Here is a 14157-nt window from a genome sequence, read left to right on the forward strand (position 1 = left end):
GATTGTTTCACCGCATTGTTTCGGCTCATTTAATCTGTCCGGCGTTCTCGGACTAGCAGTCGCTCTTAAATTTAGTGATCTCTCGCAGCGGGAGTGTGTGGCATGAGTGAAGAGGAGCTCTTCAGCTTCATTAAACCTTCCATCCAAATGGAACAAAGCTTAAACGACCTTTCCTGCATGAAACTTTTTAAAACAAAATATATATATAAAACGCCTAAATCTAATCTAGTCTGTAATGAAGAGGAAAAGCTACACAATACGCACAAAAGTATTGGGACACCTGACCTTTCCGGCCTTATTTTTATGGGATGATAGATGATTTTTTATTCCCTTCTCATTAACTAGGAGACCCAAACTTGGTCAAAACTTTCCCTCACCTCAACTCACCTACATCACTACCTGACTTGATTAACACCATTGTAGCTGGACACTAGAACATCTTGGTAGAGTGGATCTCATTAAAACAGAAGGACGTCTATATATAGGATGAGCTCCATGAACATCTGCTTTACATGGAAGATCTCCTGCTATAGAGCTCAACCCTATTGAGCCAGGGTAAGACTTGGAGAACATCAGTGGGGAACCAAACATGACATATATGATAACAAACCCGTCTGACTCAATAGCAATGATGAGACAGAATGAATAAAAACAATGCAATAATTGCATGAAAACACAGCAGTCTCTTTCCAGTCTCCTAAACCCTGCACATGGGCAGTCGAGGTTCTCGAAATGTTTTTTTTAATCACACTACATTGTGTCACATTGAAGCAGCTCGTATTTTATTACTGGATGGTTTAAAAAAAATCTCTTGTAGTATGACTGACAGTCTAATATACTAAAGGTCTATTTCACTGCACATGAGATGCCTGGAGATCACCTCACTTGAGACACGCTGTTCCGAATCGGTGCACTCACATCATAAATATGGATTCCACATGTCCTTCATCCATACTTCTTTCATGTCTATTTGAGCAGGCGGCGAACACGAGCACTGTTCCCGCAGTTCCAGAATGCTCCATGCATTCACTTCAACCGGGGGTCAATTGCTTATAGAGTAACCCCGTGTTAGTGTGTCTGGCCTTTGGACCGAGTTACTGATTCGCAGTGCCCCACGGAGATAGAGGCTTTGGGTTCTAGATGCTTCTTTCGCCCATCGTGCAAATTGTTTGTGTTTTTCCACGCTGCCGTATGGACAGGTAGAGTTTGGAAGCGCCCTTGCGTGAAATTACTCTATGGTCTGTCTCAATTCCTTACTAACTCATTCTCTTTTTCTTTTCTTTTTTTTTCTCGTTCTCTGTCCACCGGGGATCGGACTGCAGGTTTTTCATGCTTCCGCATCCGTATTAGCATTCTAAGGCCGTCCTGAAAGTTCTGCCGGACGAGACAGCTTGAGAGGGTTTTTTTTTGGCTTCTTGAGAAGCTCCAGTCTCCAAACTGCAGCTCCAAGATTGATTCTGCTAATGTTGCTTTCGTTCAGCTGCAATTTGTGTCGCCTGGATGAAAAGTGATTTAATGGCAAATTGGAAATAACTACATTAACACTGATGATCTCTTCATCATGGCACCTGTTGGTGGGTGGATTTATTTATTAGGCAGCAGGTGAACATTTTCTCTTCAAAGCTGATGTCAGAAGCAGGAAAAATGGGCGTATGGATTTGAGCGAGGTTGAAAAATTGTGATGTCCAGACGACTGGGTCGGAACGTCTCCAAAACTGCAGCTCTTGTGGGATGTTCCTGGTCTGCAGTGGTCCATATTGCTCCAAAGTGCTCATAGGGAGAAACAGTGGTGAAAGGGCGACAGGGTCGTGGGGGACGAGGCTGGTTGATGCACGTGGGGAGCGAAAGCTGGTCCGTGTGGTCCGATCCAACAGACGAGTTACAATATTAGGCAGGTGGTTATAATGTTATGGCTGATCTGTGTATTAATATAAATGTACAATATGGAATATGTATATTGTATATACAACTGTACAACATTATACACATTGTATATACAGATAATATGTAGATACGAGGATAATCTACGATATACTATAAATACACTAAATACAGTTATATACACTATTATATATTATATGCTAATAAATACATTTAAAACCTAAAGAAAGTAAAGAAAGAGGCAGATGTAGAGGACGGAGGTATGGAGAAGGATGATCTGCTGTGGGGACCCCTAATGGGAGCAGCCGAAAGAAGAAGAAATACTGAAGCCCGGCTGTATTTTCTCTCAGTCCTCACAAAATCGTTCATTTTCCAATTTAGTAAAATTCCTCAGATGTTGTAATCTCTTCTTCTTGATTGACAAAAGCAGCATTCATTGCTTTGAAGTGTCACAAAGCTTTCCACAATCCTTGCTCGGAGCGACTGGGTGAAGTTGCTGAGCTGTGGGTTACAGCTGCTTTCAAAATTTTTCCCCATGAAACCAGAAAGCTTTAGGTGCAGAGAGATGAAATTAAAAAAAATCAAGTTTTCTTTTCTATATTTCATTTGTGTAGCACTTTTAACAATGGACATTGTCTCAAAGCAAGTTAGTGCCTATAAGTTTATCCTAAATGAGCGAGCCAGTGGCAAAAGTGGCAAAATAGAACTTCTTGAGATGATGTAATAATAAAAACCTTGAGAGGAACCAGACTCAGATGGGAACCCATCCTCACTGAATGTCATTCATTTCCAATTACATGGACAGGTTTTAGAAATACTTATCACATCATGATTAGAAGTTGACCGATTAATCAGTTTTGCCAATAGCTGAAACTATCACCCCTTCGGCAGAAATCCATATTGATAGTTTTTCCGGGTAGTGTCTGATGCTGAAGCGGCTGAGAAAGTCCGCTGTCATTACGAGAGCGACCTCTAGAGGCAAAAACACAATACGTGTTGTGTGTTTTTTATGTGAGACTTTATGTTTTTACGTGCTGCATGTAGAGCGCTATATTACACAGTAATCCCAGTGTATCGCGGTGGTTACGTTCCAAAATCGGCCGCGATAAACGAAAAACCACGATAAACGGACACCACCCCAAAAATGCTATTTTATGTATACGGTACTGTACTGTATTAACCTTTTACGTAATTTTATGATTAATAATTATATTATTAATACATTTCATTATTTCAACATAAAACTATAAAAACAATTCCCTGGTTTTTAGGTCTATCATGACCAATTCTGGGATAAACGGTGGCTGCGAGATTCGAACTGCGGTAAAGCAGGGGATTACAGTATATACAATTAATATAATTATATTTATTAATTTAAGTAACATAATTTACACACTCACACACGCACACGTATATTTACAGTCAATCTCCTGGAGGCATGGTGTGGGCGGGGCTAAAGAATCACCAGCAGTTGCAGCTTTGTGTAGCGATTGTCTGCAGCTGTGGCATCGCTATACATAATACAGCTTCAAACATTTTATAGTCTGAACTACGGCTAACAATCAGATCCAGACATAAATATTTGATCTGGAATTGTGTGTTCATTTTATAGACGTTTATTCTGGCTGAACATGAGCCTCCTATGGTCCAAACCTCCCCACCCTTGCTGCTGTGAAGAACGCTGCTGCATTGTCTTGTCGGTCTCTAATTTTGTGCTATAGCTCATTTAGGAGGTACAGCAGATGTTTTGTACATTGCATATTTTTTTTTTAGGGAAACAAGCAAATCTGTGCTTAGCAGAGCGTCATAAATGGCTTTCTATCCACCGGAGTCTTCACTGCCGGGTGTTAATGCGAAATTATACAAGCTGGAGTGAATAAGAAACACACTCACACACACACACACACACACACACACACACACACACACACACTGAGCCCTTATCTCTTAGCTTTTCTTTCCCTAATGTTCTTTTCTCTTATCATTCTTGTCTCCTGACTCAGCCTGAGCCTGAGCCAGCTCTTGACTCTGTGCAAACACTCATGATTGCTTGTGGCTGAGTGATCAGTGTGACACACACTGTATGGTTTCAGGGTGTGTTTCTGCGCAGGTTTAACACGGATCTGCTTTAACATTGTCAACAATTCATGCTATGTATAATACATTAAAGGAGGGACACCAGTCTTTTCAATAGGTACAGAGGCCACACCCCCTTCACAATAACTTACAGATACAGATGCCACACCCCCTTCACTATAACGTACAGATACAGATGCCACACCCCCTTCACTATAACTTACAGATACAGATGCCACACCCCTTCACTATAACTTACAGATACAATGGCCACACCCCCTTCACTATAACTTACAGATACAGATGCCACACCCCCTTCACTACAACGTACAGATACAGATGCCACACCCCTTCACTATAACTTATAGATACAGATGCCACACCCTCTTCACTATAACTTACAGATACAATGGCCACACCCCCTTCACTATAACTTACAGATACAGATGCCACACCCCCTTCACTATAACTTACAGATACAGATGCCACACCCCCTTCACTATAACTTATAAACACAGAGCCTCACCCTCTTTACTATAACCTACAGATACAGATGCCACACCTTCACTATAACTTACAGTTACAGAAACCACACACCCTTGACTATAACTTACAGAAACAGAGGCCACACCCCCTTCACTATAACTTACAGTTTCAGAAGCCACACCCCCTTGACTATAACTCACAAATACAGAGGCCATCCTCTTTACTATAACTTACAGATACAGATGCACACCCCTTCACTATAACTTATAAACACAGAGCCTCACCCTCTTTACTATAACCTACAGATAGATGCCACACCCCTTCACTATAACTTACAGTTACAGAAACCACACACCCTTGACTATAACTTACAGAAACAGAGGCCACACCCCCTTCACTATAACTTACAGTTTCAGAAGCCACACCCCCTTGACTATAACTCACAAATACAGAGGCCATCCTCTTTACTATAACTTACAGATACAGATGCCACACCCCTTCACTATAACCTACAGTTACAGAAGCCACACCCCCTTGACTATAACTTACAGATACAGATGCCACACCCCCTTGACAATAACTTACAGATACAGAGGCCACACCTCTTCACTATAACTTACAGATACAGATGGCACACCCCATTTACTAAAACTTATAGACATGGATCCACACCCCCTTCACTATCATTTACAAATACAGATGCCACACCCCTTTACCATAACGTACAGATGCAGAGGCCACACCTCTTTCACCATGACACATTTTAAGAGGTCACATCTCACAGCTCCCATAGCGAGACAGAAAGGTGCACAAGGCCACGCCTCCTTCACTGTGACTGACAGACACAGAAGCCACGCCCCTACCTGTTTCCTGATAGTGTAGATGTACTGTATTAGGAATATTCATTTTCTGGTTGCTCTTTGGTTCATTTGGTTCCACATGAAGGCAGTTTCACTATCAAAATCCTCACCCACGCAGTAAGCATTTCACACACACACACACACACACACACACACACACACACACACACACACACACACACACACACAGATGCACAGTTTTGGAAAAATACCTGGCAGAGATTTAATGCGCTGCGAAAAACCTGCTCTCTAATTGGTGGTCATTTACAGTGCATTCATGCTCTCTCTCTCTCTCTCTCTCTCTCTCTCTCTCTCTCTCTCTCTCTCTCTCTTGTTTCTCTCTCTGTCTGCTTTTGACATCTCCGTTGTTCTTTTTTTCCACAACAGGTGCTACCGAGTATACTGCAGAAGCATTGCTGTATCTTTCCAGATAGGAAGTCAGGTAAACACAGATGCCTGTCACTCGCACACACACACACACACACACACACACACACACACACACACACACACACACTCACACCACTGACAGTCTGACACTGTGACGGTGTGCAGGTGACAGCTCCAGAGCTTTCAGAGGGATGGAGACTCCAATTTTCACTCGGATGATTGACGGCACACAAACACGCAGTTAAACAGGAAACGGAATATAAAGAAGTCACTGAGATCAAAACCTTCTTGAAATCCATCTCTTTTTTGCATAAAAAAATAGAAAGAAATTATAGAGAATAAAATCAGGGGGGAAAAAAATCCCTGCTTCTGGTTCTCCACGATACAATACACCTGATCATAAGATTAGTATGTGCTTCTTTTTGAAAATCCCCTTCCACATTGAGACCCTGTTCTAATAAACTCCACTCTTCTGGGAAGATGTTCCACTAGATTTTGTGGAGATTTGTGAGAGATTCTTTCATCCACACATGAGGTAAGGAGACCTGGAATGCAGTCAGTGTTCACATTCATCCAACAATGTGTCCAGTAGAGCTTTATAGCAGAAGATCTTCCACTCCAAACTCTTCAACTTTATTGTCATGCTGGAGTTTGAGTAAAGGAGAATGTTCATGGCACAGCATCCAAAATCCTCCTTATACAAATGTGCAAAGAAGCACATGTGGCAGGAAAAGTCTGATGAAGCCTGGGGGTGACTGTGGTGAAGGAAAAACTCTCTTAGATGTTATGAGGAAGAAACGTTGAGAGGAACCAGACTCAAAAGGGGAACCTCATCCTCATCTGGGTGACATCAAGAGTGTGATTATAGTCTTTAAACAATCCAGAACACTGGAGAGTGAGAACTAACATGAGCACTGGTTCTCTCATATGTTCTCTCATACAGTCAGTTCACGTTGTGGAACTAATAAAATAGCTCAACATCTGAGATCATCATAGATCCAACACCAGCTTCTCTATGCCAGAGCCTTTAAACACTCAAAGAGGTCCAGAATCCAAACTCCACATGAGGTGGGATCCAAATGGCGCTGGTACGTCTCTAGATGGTTCGAGATGTTTGCAGGCATCTACTTCTTTAAAGGTCCATAATCTTCATGAGGTGGGACGTAACTGGAGCTGGATCAACCTCAGGATGCCTTCGCTAATACGCATAGCAAAACATCTCAGTGTGATTATCCACCAATCAGATTGGTGATCAGAACTAATAGTTGTGAGAATGTTCTGAGATCAGCAGGACTGCAGTAAGTCAATTGGACAGACAGCAGCTGACTGACTGCTGTGTGAACATGTGATTCTCACCTGCTTGTTGATGTTGTTTCAGGTCTGAAGCGGTGGCTGATGAGGCTGAAGAGCAGAGAGATTTATTCAGGTACCTACTCACACTTTCCCTACTCTATCCCTTTTTTCCTTCTCCACCTTTCCCTCTTCCACTACTTTTCCCGCTCCACCTTTCCCCTTCTCCCCTACTTTTCCCGCTCCACCCTTCCCCTTCTCCACCCTCCTTTTCTGCTCCACCCTTCCTTTACCCACCCTCCTTTTCTGCTCCACCTTTCCCCCTCTTTACCCTCCTTTTCTGCTTCAATCTTCCCTTCTCCACCCTCCTTTTCTGCTCCACCTTCCTCTTCTCCACCTCCTTTTCTGCTTCACCCTTCCTCTTCACCCTCCTTTTCTGCTCCACCTTCCCCTCTTCACCCTCCTTTTCTGCTCCACCCTTCCCCTTCACCACCCTCCTTTTCTGCTCCACCCTTCTCCTTCACCATCCTCCTTTTCTGCTCAACCCTTCCCCTCTCCACCATCCTTTTCTGCTCCACCCTTCCCTTCTCCATCCTCCTTTTCTGCTCCACCTTTCCCCTCTTCACCCTCCTTTTCTGCTCCACCCTTCCCTTCTCCACCCTCCTTTTCTGCTCCACCTTTTCCCTCTTTGCCCTCCTTCTCTGCTCCACCCTTCTCCTTCACCACCCTCCTTTTCTGCCCCACCCTTCCCTTCTCCACCCTCCTTTTCTGCTCAACCCTCCCATTATCCACCCCTATTTTCTGCTTTAATATTCTTTTCCTTCTCCATCTTTCTTTCCTGCTCCACCGTCCCCTTCTCCACCCTCCTTTTCTGCTCCACCCTTCCCTTCTCCACCCTCCTTTTCTGCTCCTACCTTCCCTTTTCTACCCTTCTTTTCTGCTCCTCCTTGCCCTTCTCCACCCATATTTCCTGCTCTACCCTTCCTCTTGTCCACCCTTTTTCTTGCTCCACCTTTCCATTTTTCATTATTTTTCCTGATTTATTTTTTGCCTTCTTCACCCCTGTTTCCTGCTTTACCCGCGTTCTGCACCCTTCTTTCTTGCACCACCCTCCTTTCCTTCTCAACCATTCCATTTCTCCACCCTCTTTTCTTCTCCACCCTTCTTTCTTTTTCCACCCTTCCCTTTTCTTCTTTTACTTTTATTGTGACGTATTTGGCTTTTTTAAACTTTTCCTTTCTTTGTTTTTTTTCTTACTATATTTATTAACATTTTATAACTTATATATTTTTTTTTTATTGTTATTCAGTTGAACTGTGAAGCAACACTGTCTTTTTCTTGCTGAAAGACAGAAATTTGTGTCTCAGCTGTTTCACAATATCGGTGAGAAGTGAAATCTGCTCCAGCTGTGCAGTCCCGAGGTTTCTTCGTTAATACACGTTTGCCTAATGCATGGAGAAATCCACACACGTGCACGTCTTTATCTCCTTTTCATGCTGAAACGGTTCCCCCTGTGCCGCTGAGCGTAATTAAAGGAAGAACATGGCTGTCTGTATAATGGTTCTCACCTCAGGTAACCGCGGACCCTTGACATGAGTCGGAGGGTTTGAAACGCTGGGAAATTGGAAGCTTGTCGTTCTGCACATGGAGCTAGTCAGAGGTGTAATTGCTTTCCAGAGAGGTTATGAATAATTCTTGATGGACACGTAGTTAAGCGTGACTTCAGGAACGGACTACTTTGTTTCATAATATTTGTTCCTGATGTGGTTTTCTTACCTGCTGATGTAGCACCTCTAATAACATGAGAATTAGCATAATTCGCAAATGCTACGTATCATACAGAGTCCAGTGCTTTCATTTTGCTGACTAATTCATCCATTCAGCGTGAGTTAGATGGACGGGAAGAAGAAATAAAGCCCCGCTGCATCGCTCTGTAAAGGTATAGATAAAGCAAGGGATGAATCGCTTCACACCACTACTGAGCTTTCTAATGGAGGAAGACTAAATTAAATAAATTCCTTCCTTCCGTTTTTCCTTCCTTTACCCTGATTCATTTTCTTTTCCTGCTTCATCCTTATCTTGCTTCATCCCTTTTTCCTGCTCCACCCTCACTCTGCTTCTGTGCCTGATACAGAGCCGATGTTTCCTTCTTTAGCGGTGAACTCCTATTTCATGATTTCTTGCTGCACAGATGTCTGCCTGGTATCTGAATAACTTGATTATGGGTTTCTCCACTGTGTAATAAAAAGCCTGTGTGATAACGCAGCTTAAGATTAAGAGTGAAGAATTGGTGGATTTGCAGAAGTGCAAATAGGATGGTTCAGTAGAGCGTATGGAGGAGTGAAGGCACATCACGGTCAAGACGTCCGACTTCATCAACAAGAACTACTTATATTCCCTTAGTAACAATACAATATTTCAACTTTTGTCTAGTCTTACATACGGAATCTATATGCACATCTACATTTTGTAGTACAGCAGTGTAGGGCATGGGTCTTCAATGCCCTAGGGGTCTGCGGCGGTACTGCAGCGGGTCCGCTAATTAATGTTGAACAGTTAAAACATCAAAGATAAAATATTTTTGTTTTATTAAACACTATGTGTGTGGATGAGAGGGAGGGCAGTGAAGTGGTGCGGTTGCAGGGAGAAGAGTGATAGCAGGAGTGATTTGTGATAGAAGAGTATCTGTGAGAGTGAAAGGGAAAGTTTATAGGACTGTGGTGAGACCTGAGATGTTGTATGGTTTAGAGACAGTGGCATTGAGTAAAAGACAGGAGGTGGAGCTGGAGGTAGCAGAGCTGAAGATGTTGAGCTTTTCGTTGGGAGTGACGATGATGGACGGGTTTGTAAAGGGGGTTCTATTAAAGTTCTATTAAACTTAAAGCTGATGTTCATGTAAAGGTATAATTGTTTATCTGATAGTCAAAGGAAAATGTATAACACTGCAAACCTTAAAATGAAAGACAACTGTGAACAACTTCAAAAATTGTGATTTTAATTGCAAATTATATGTTTGTTATGATGCATAACCTTGTAGACCCCTGGGTTCCTGAGATACTAAAATATATGAAAGAATCACTGTTATTTTTCTTTATCATAATGAGGCTGAATTCACTGCTTTGTTCTTTCTTTCTATTCCGTTAAATTGCGCTGTATCTGGATTGTTTCTTCATGGTCCTGGTCTTTATGTTCTGCCCCTGGATGGTAAATATGGATGTGACTTTTACACTGAATAGACAGAAAATGCTATGCACCTGCATGATTACACACGTCTGCTAATGCTCCCGTGCAGAAAAACACCATCTAAATCCAAAAGGGTGCATGTAATAGTAACTGAGGGGATGGATGAGAAAAACAATATTTCTACAAGTATGATTTTATATATTATGCCGCAGTTTAAATCGGTAAAAAAAAAAAAAGGCGCTCGATAAATCCCATCTAAATACACGTAAAAACACCAGAGCGATCCGAGAAACCGAAATAGAGGATCCATTGCTAATAAGCAGGCACTCGGGTGACGTAAAAGCCGAAAAAGCAGCAACAGTAAAGTAGGCGAACAATAGAAACGGCTCAAATAAAATGCCTACAAAAATATCTGAAATGAAATTCATTACAGCGGGAAAATTACGTTTAAATGAAACTTGGCCGACTGAGACAGAGGCGAGCAATAAAACTCACACGCTGAGACACTAACGCTTATGAAGCTCATAACTGAAAGGAAAAATATATAGGTATTTCTGAGTGCTGAGTACTGGCATGATTTCGGGGCGTATCTTGGATGAATGAATGGGCGTAGTCCTGTAGTGTTATGCAGAGGAATTAGCATGAATAAATTCAGTTTTTAGTACTTTTAACAATACACATCGTCTCAAAGCAGATTTACGGAGAGTGTATAACTGTAATTTTATCCTTAATGAGCGACCCAGTAGCGTCTGTGGCGAGGAAAAACCCCCTGAGACCCCATGAGGAAGAAACCTTGAGAGGAACCAGACTCAGAAGGCAAACGCATCCTCATCCTCAACACCGAATGTCTATTCATTACCCTTTAGGTGCTTTAATGCTAACCTGTTCATGCAACCTGTGGTCCTGAGTCCTTTGATAACAGTTAAAGGCTTTACTACACTAAAACTTTCTTTCAGCTTCTCCCATTAGGGGGCGCCACAGCAGACCACCCGCATGTTTTGATTTGGTTTTTATGCTGGATGTCCTTCCTAACGCAACCCTCCCCATTTATCCGGGCTTGGGACCGGCACTAAGGCTTGTGCAACCCTAATGGCTGGGGTTGGTTCCCTGACCGGGGATCGAACCCGGGCCACAGCGATGAGAGCGCCGCATCCTAACCACTAGACCACACTACACTAATCGCTTCTCGCTTGCAATCTGATTCGAAAGAGTGTAGAAATAAAGTAAACAGAGCTAGGCTCCTATCTTTTTGATACCACCTCATATGGTCTGTTTTGTGAATCTGTGTACAAGGTTCCAGGTTCCAGGTTCTTGTTGTTGGCTGACAGGAAGGGAACCGTTTGTGGTTTTCTCTTGTAGCTCATTCGCAAGTTTCTGTTTTTTCTGAGATGATTGTCTTCTCATCGTGGTTGTAAAGAGTGAGTGAACCTGTCTGGTCATTCTGTAGCGTGTGAAATCTTCAAACTGACACCAATAAGCGTGCGATAGTCCAAACCATTGAAAATGATTGACAGAACATTATCTGAAGCTGCGACCGCATGATTCCATTCACTCCCACACTTTTCCCCTCGAACTTCAAACCCCAAGCCATTTTTTCTCTACTCATTTGTACCCTGTTACAGAACCATGGTGCAGCACTGAGCTGTTCATCTGCCACCAGTATCCCACCTCAACCTGAGCGCTGATAATCGGATCAGTTGTTCCTGCAGCTCGGATCTTGTTCTTTGTTCCCTTTTTTTTGTTGTTGTGACAGGACAGGCATTTCTCCAAACGCAGCTTTATAAATATGCATGTGTAATTGTTATGCATTACGCCAGCGCGAGGCTGCAGGATGTTTTGCCCTTGGTGGAGGACGGAGGAGAGTCAGAGAGGTAGAGAAAGAGACAGATGAAGACTTATGAGTGTATAATCATTTAAATAAAGTAAGTGAGATGAATTATATTTCGCTAGACACCACTTTTTATGAACTCATGGCCAACTTCCCAAGCTTTATGGATGTAGAAATCGGATATTGTTGGAAATAATCATAATATTTTATTGTATATATTCATTTAATTAGTAGTGTAAGTATGGGGGGGGGGGCAAACTTCTGCCTGGTACTGTATATATTTGCAGTCAGTATTCAATTTAAGATCTTCTACACAAACCATATCTTCATGGAGCTCAAGGAAGAACCACATATGGCTGAAAGAGAATCGGTGTTCAAATACCTTCAATGAAGTTAGTGGAACTGTGCGACTATGTTGAAAACCAATAAGGAGCCATGAAGAAGGCTGATTGAGCAAAGAGTAGCGAGTTCTCTCTCTGCACAGTGAGGAGAAAGTAGTGACCATGGTTTCATTCTGTTTCTATGGAGACAATAGAGGGGTTAACCTGTGTCTGGGCTTGCTGTTGTGTCATTTTTCTAGTCTTCTTCAGATCTATCAGGAGCACATTACTATTAAAATCCATTGTACATACTTGAAAGGTTTTAAGCCTACAAAACAATATAAATAAATATACACAATATATACTGTTTTTGGAGGCACACAATCGTGCAGGACGTCTTCGGATGCTGTAGCATGAAATTTTGCCTTTGCTTGAACTCGGTGACCCAAACCTCTACCAGCAATTCTCCATGAAGATCAGCTTTACATTTGGTGGAGTGGAAGATTTTCTGCTATAGAGCTCTAATTCTATTGGGATGAATGTGAATGCTGACTGCACCCCAGAAACCTCCTCAGCTCAACTGTATCAGTACCTGACTTTACTAACACCCAGGAGTCTTTACACAAATCTCCACAAAATCTAGTGGAACATCTTCCCAGAAGATTGGATTGCATCATAACAGGAAATGGAGACTCAATCGAAGTGCAAAAGAAGCAAATCCCAATTTTATGCTCAGGTCTCCTTGAGCAAATCAGCAAATCAGCCTGCTGCTACGTACATATACGCTGTATATTTTATATAATACGCCAGTGTAAATTGTTCTAATGCTGATATTATGCTATATTTTACCAGCGTGTGCAACCTGAAGTGTTTTATTGCTCTTAGAAAATAGTAGTAATATCCCTGTCCTGATGTAACCAAAACAACTATTAATGTTAATGTTCATCCAGAATGCAGCTACATGACTTGGTTTCAACAGTCCAACCTTCATCACTCCATTGCTACACTCCTTTCACTGGATCCCTTCATCCTCCACCACTGCTCCACTGATCCCATCATCCTCCACCACTGCTCCACTGATCCCTTCATCCTCCACCACTGCTCCACTGATCCCTTTATCCTCCACCACTGCTCCACTGATCCCTTCATCCTCCACCACTGCTCCATTGATCTCTTCATCCTCCACCACTGCTCCACTGATCCCATCATCCTCCACCACTGCTCCACTGATCCCATCATCCTCCACCACTGCTCCACTGATCCCTTCATCCTCCACCACTGCTCCACGGATCCCTTCATCCTCCACCACTGCTCCACTGAGCCCTTCATCCTCCACCACTGCCCCATTGATCTCTTCATCCTCCACCACTGCTCCACTGATCTCCATCCTCCACCACTGCTCCACTGATCCCTCCATCCTCCACCACTGCTCCACTGATCCCTTCATCCTCCACCACTGCTCCACTGATCCCATCATCCTCCACCACTGCCCCATTGATCTCTTCATCGTCCACCACTGCTCCACTGATCCTCCATCCTCCACCACTGCTCCACTGATCCCATCATCCTCCACCACTGCTCCACTGATCCCATCATCCTCCACCACTGCTCCACTGATCTCATCATCCTCCACCACTGCTCCACTGATCCCATCATCCTCCACCACTGCTCCACTGATCCCTCCATCCTCCACCACTCCTCCACTGATCCCTTCATCCTCCACCACTGCTCCACTGATCCCTTCTTCCTCCACCACTGCTCCACTGAGCCCTTCATCCTCCACCACTGCCCCATTGATCTCTTCATCCTCCACCACTGCTCCACTGATCCCTTCATCCTCCAC

The 14157-nt window shown here is 43.1% G+C and overlaps 1 protein-coding gene across 1 annotated transcript in view; it reads left to right on the forward strand.

The window, feature by feature from the left end:
* dlgap2a (discs, large (Drosophila) homolog-associated protein 2a) overlaps window positions 1-14157 on the forward strand; it is a 261204-nt gene that overhangs the window by 5233 nt on the left and 241814 nt on the right. Inside the window, exons 2-3 of the mRNA XM_046855466.1 lie at window positions 5691-5745; window positions 7072-7119. Coding sequence (XP_046711422.1) covers window positions 5691-5745; window positions 7072-7119 — 103 coding nt within the window. The remainder of the gene's footprint in view (window positions 1-5690; window positions 5746-7071; window positions 7120-14157) is intronic.

The sequence above is a fragment of the Silurus meridionalis genome, chromosome 8 (assembly GCF_014805685.1).
Source record: "Silurus meridionalis isolate SWU-2019-XX chromosome 8, ASM1480568v1, whole genome shotgun sequence".
Taxonomy (NCBI): domain Eukaryota; kingdom Metazoa; phylum Chordata; class Actinopteri; order Siluriformes; family Siluridae; genus Silurus; species Silurus meridionalis.